Source organism: Rhinopithecus bieti, unplaced genomic scaffold (genome assembly GCF_001698545.2).
Source record: "Rhinopithecus bieti isolate Rb0 unplaced genomic scaffold, ASM169854v2 scaffold_57691, whole genome shotgun sequence".
Classification (NCBI taxonomy): domain Eukaryota; kingdom Metazoa; phylum Chordata; class Mammalia; order Primates; family Cercopithecidae; genus Rhinopithecus; species Rhinopithecus bieti.
In genome coordinates this window covers 3,392,559-3,396,686 of record NW_016824383.1, presented here as the reverse complement: position 1 = coordinate 3,396,686, position 4,128 = coordinate 3,392,559, and the positions used below count along the sequence as shown (strand labels likewise).

Here is a 4,128-nt window from a genome sequence, read left to right as displayed (position 1 = left end):
ATCTTGTTTTAATGAGAGGAAATATAAAACCTGAAATATCTTAGGTGATGGTTTAATGCTACTACCAATTCTCTTTGGTAACTTGGGTGTTTTAAAGGAACAGTCGAACAACTAACCTCAAAATATTCAGGTTCTATCTTATATAAATATAGATTATTTTAAAAGAGTCACTTACAGCAGGATGAAAAACATTGATTGCTTGAACAGAAGCCTTCCCCTTTTGCTTATAACCAAACACCAAGTCAATCCACTGACAGATGTTCTGGGACACGTAGTCAGACTCTAGAGCCTGCCGATGGATGAGGATAAAAAGACGAGGATCATTACGTGCCCAAGGAGGAAGGTTGACGTGATTAACCCGTTCACCATTCTGACGCACACCAAAATCAAAACCTAAAAGAGAAGATTAATATTAATATTCAACTTTCCCAAAGCAGGTTTCATTCAGCCACAGAGCAGTTTTTAAGAGTTCACAAAAATGGCTGTTTGTGTGCTACAACCGAAAAAAGGAATAGGAAGGAGGATTTACATTTTAAATAAGAAACACCACAGCTCATCTACTTATTTACCTACTAATAGGGTTATGTGAGCTAATGCTATCATAATTAAATTTGAGATCTTTCAACTTTATCTTTCTACCACTTTATAATATATTGAAGAAAAGGAGAAAACCACTGCCTACTAATTCCAATATTCTCACTATTCACTTCTTCAAGGGCATTTAGTACTTAAATATCTATTCAATTGTAAACCCGATTAGAATCCAACTAAGGCTTTGTAGAAGCATTTCTGAACTATTGGCATTAACATTTTAATAAATTTAAGATTATATTTAGTAAATATTAGTATTCTATAGTTTAAAAACTCAACTAATATAAAGTATATACATTCTTAGAATGAATTGCCACAGTCTATTAATTTTATAAGTCTATAGGTCTGTTCTGACTTCCTTTCTACTAAGCATTCCCATAGACAACAAAATTATCCCAACACAGGAAATAAGAGGGTTCTTCTGTGATGTAAATGAGCTAATATCTAATTGTCTCATCAGTCTGCCAGTATAAACAAAAATCTCAGAAGTGCTTATTTAAAAAAATTATCCTAAAGGAAATGCTACCTTTAAACAGAAATGGCTTTTTGTGCTACATTTTCTAGTTTGCTGAACACCACAACATAATACCAATTTAAAAGGACCTTTTAAAGCTGATTAAGCTCCATATAAAATTAAGTTTTGATCTTGGAAAAACAGAAGGCTCTTCACCAAAATACTTGGGAAGTATTTTGAAATGATATGATATGGAATATAAATCAAGGGCATATATAAGTTCACATGGGATGGGGATGGAAGCATCTCAGAAAGCTCAGCAGTCATCGTACGGAGGAGCTGCATGGTTGATTTAGGATGGACTGGCTGAGCACCTGTGGAACTCCATGTGTGTGGCTTCAGGAGAGGCAGCAGCAGGAACTTATTTAACAGTGAAGGAGGCACCTGGGAATGGGCTGGGGATGGGGTGCATAACAGGGTATTTGTATAAACTCAAGCTTTCCCAGCTTTCAGGTGTTCTGAGGGAACATCACAGAGGCAGACACTCCTGACTCAAAGCAGACAACTGACGTACGAGAGTCCCAGAGGAACACTGATAGGAAATGATGTGATATATGCTGTAGAAAATTGTATTTTCCAAAATTGGCTATAACAGCATTTCCTGTCTTGCATGCCCTTCCAGAATCTTGCTGCTCTCCATCACAAGGCAAAGTCTATCTTCCTTTCTTTTGAATCTAGGAAGGCACTTGTGACTGCCTCAACGAATAGGAAGAATACAGTGGAAGTGATGCTGCGTGGCTGCTAAGAACAGGCTGGAAAAGGCCATGCAGCCTCTGTTCGTCTCCCTCTTGGAACGCTTGTCTTTGGAACCCTGAGTTGCCAAGTAGGACATCCAGGGCTTCTGTGCTGTGGGGAAGCCCAAAACTAGCCCACACAGAGAGACCACATGAAAAAGCACTAACACAGCATGAAGAGAGGATGATGTGCTCCAGCTACCTAAGGCTTCATCCTCTGCCTGTTCCACCTCCAGAAACCTGAAGGCAACAGCATGAGAGACCCTAAGCTAAAACCACCTGGCTGGGCTGTTTCTGAATTTCTGACCTATTTTTTTATTTCTGACCAATAAAAAATAATTTTATTATCCATGATTGATAATAAATTTGTTATTGTTTCAAGCCATTAAGTGTTGAGATTATTTGTTATACAGCCATAGATAGCTAGAACATACATATAAGAGACCATGGACAGAAAAAACAGGGAGTAGATTTAAACAGGAGTCCTAAATAAAAAGCTTCGAGGCAGGCACCCCAAATTGCAGGTGCTGATGTTTGACTGAGGCATTTCTCACTCGAGCAACACTATGAAACAAGCTCTAGGGTGGCATGAATCTACTGATGATTCAATAATCAATCAAACAACCTCAGAGACACAGATACTATACCACAAAATTCTAACATAATTTGCCCAACACCAACTTCTTAAGGCTCAGTTTCATATGCTCTTAAGGATCACATAAAATTATAGAATTAAGTAACGTAAGAAATGACCCAAAGACACCCCTTAAAGGGTTAGCTGCTCTTCTCTTTAAGAATAGCTAAGGTTGGCAGCCAAGACTGTTGGTTGGCATCACAGAAAATTTAATTTTATACTCCAGTATTCCTTTTGGTTATTAGATCATTCTGGGCAGAGTATTTTATTTTTATTTTGGTCATTCCTCATAAAATAATTGAGATTTCAGTTAATTTACATTTTGCTTTCAATAAAGCCATACCTCTTATTTTTAAAGTAATTAGCACATTATAACTTTTGTATTCAGAAAAAAGAATAAAGCAATTTCTATAATAAAATAAAAATACATATTTACAAATAATTTTAATAGTTAAAAGTTACAGTTTTCCAAACATATTTAGTCCTATAAAATACTTAAAATCCTCAAGCTTATTTGAAAATAGAATTATATACTTAATAAAAAACATTTTCTCTTATTTGGGGACTCAAATTTTTCGGACTTAAAAAAGCTATTTTCATTTTTGGAAAATTACAAAATAAAATAACCGCAAGCCCTCAGAAATATAAATAAGAAATAATCTATTGCTGTACCTTCACGGTTAACTAGGAACTCTGGAAGATAAAAGAACTCTGGAATAAGTTCTTTCACGTCAGTCATAGATTCAAAAGATGAGAGTCGCCAAGTTGTATTTGTAGAATGAAAAGTTCTGTCTGGAATGTCAAAACTTTGATCTATCAAAAAATACAAATAATACAATTAAGACACAAAGACCTAATTCTATTTGAGGCCTATCATAATTAATTTACTTTTGCTACTTCAAAAAGATTAAAATAATGCTCAGTTTGTTTGCCCATAGTTTAAAAGAAGTTATTCATGTTCTTGAAAATAAGTATTTCTATAAACTTGAGATATTATATTTTTCATCTGTTCTATGCTTTTGTAATACATATACTTAGATTAGTTTATATCATTTATTTGTTGAACTATCATCTATCTATCAAAGTAGAATGAAAGTTTCACAAAAACAGGGCCCTGGGATATCACCCATACCTTGCACATAATGGGTACTCAATAATGTTTGGTTTATTGAATGAATGAATAATGAAAAAGGAAAATTGAAGTTCAAGTAGGTAGACAGTTTTTTCCCCATCAGGGAGCAAAATGATTCCTTCACTTTGAATTGTTAAGACTACTTTTTCTCCCTTCTTTTCTTTTCTTTTTTTTTTTTTTTTTCCTGGTAGGGGGCGGGGGTTGGCGTATGTTACGGTGCGTTGTTTTTTGGGTGTTCTAACTCTGAGCTAAAGAATTGAGTAAACTGGCCGGGCGCGGTGGCTCAAGCCTGTAATCCCAGCACTTTGGGAGGCCGAGACGGGCGGATCATGAGGTCAGGAGATCGAGACCATCCTGGCTAACACGGTGAAACCCCGTCTCTACCAAAAAATACAAAAATCTAGCCGGGCGAGGTGGCGGGCGCCTGTAGTCCCAGCTACTCGGGAGGCTGAGGCAGGAGAATGGCGTGAACCCGGGAGGCGGAGCTTGCAGTGAGCTGAGATCCGGCCACTGCACTCCAGCC

The 4,128-nt window shown here is 36.7% G+C and overlaps 1 protein-coding gene across 1 annotated transcript in view; it reads right to left on the bottom strand.

Annotated features, from left to right (window-relative positions):
- Positions 1-4,128, bottom strand: part of LYST (lysosomal trafficking regulator) — a 212,151-nt gene that overhangs the window by 45,419 nt on the left and 162,604 nt on the right. Inside the window, 2 exon segments of the mRNA XM_017862282.1 lie at positions 176-393; positions 3,146-3,286. Of these exon segments, the coding sequence (XP_017717771.1) occupies positions 176-393; positions 3,146-3,286 (359 nt within the window).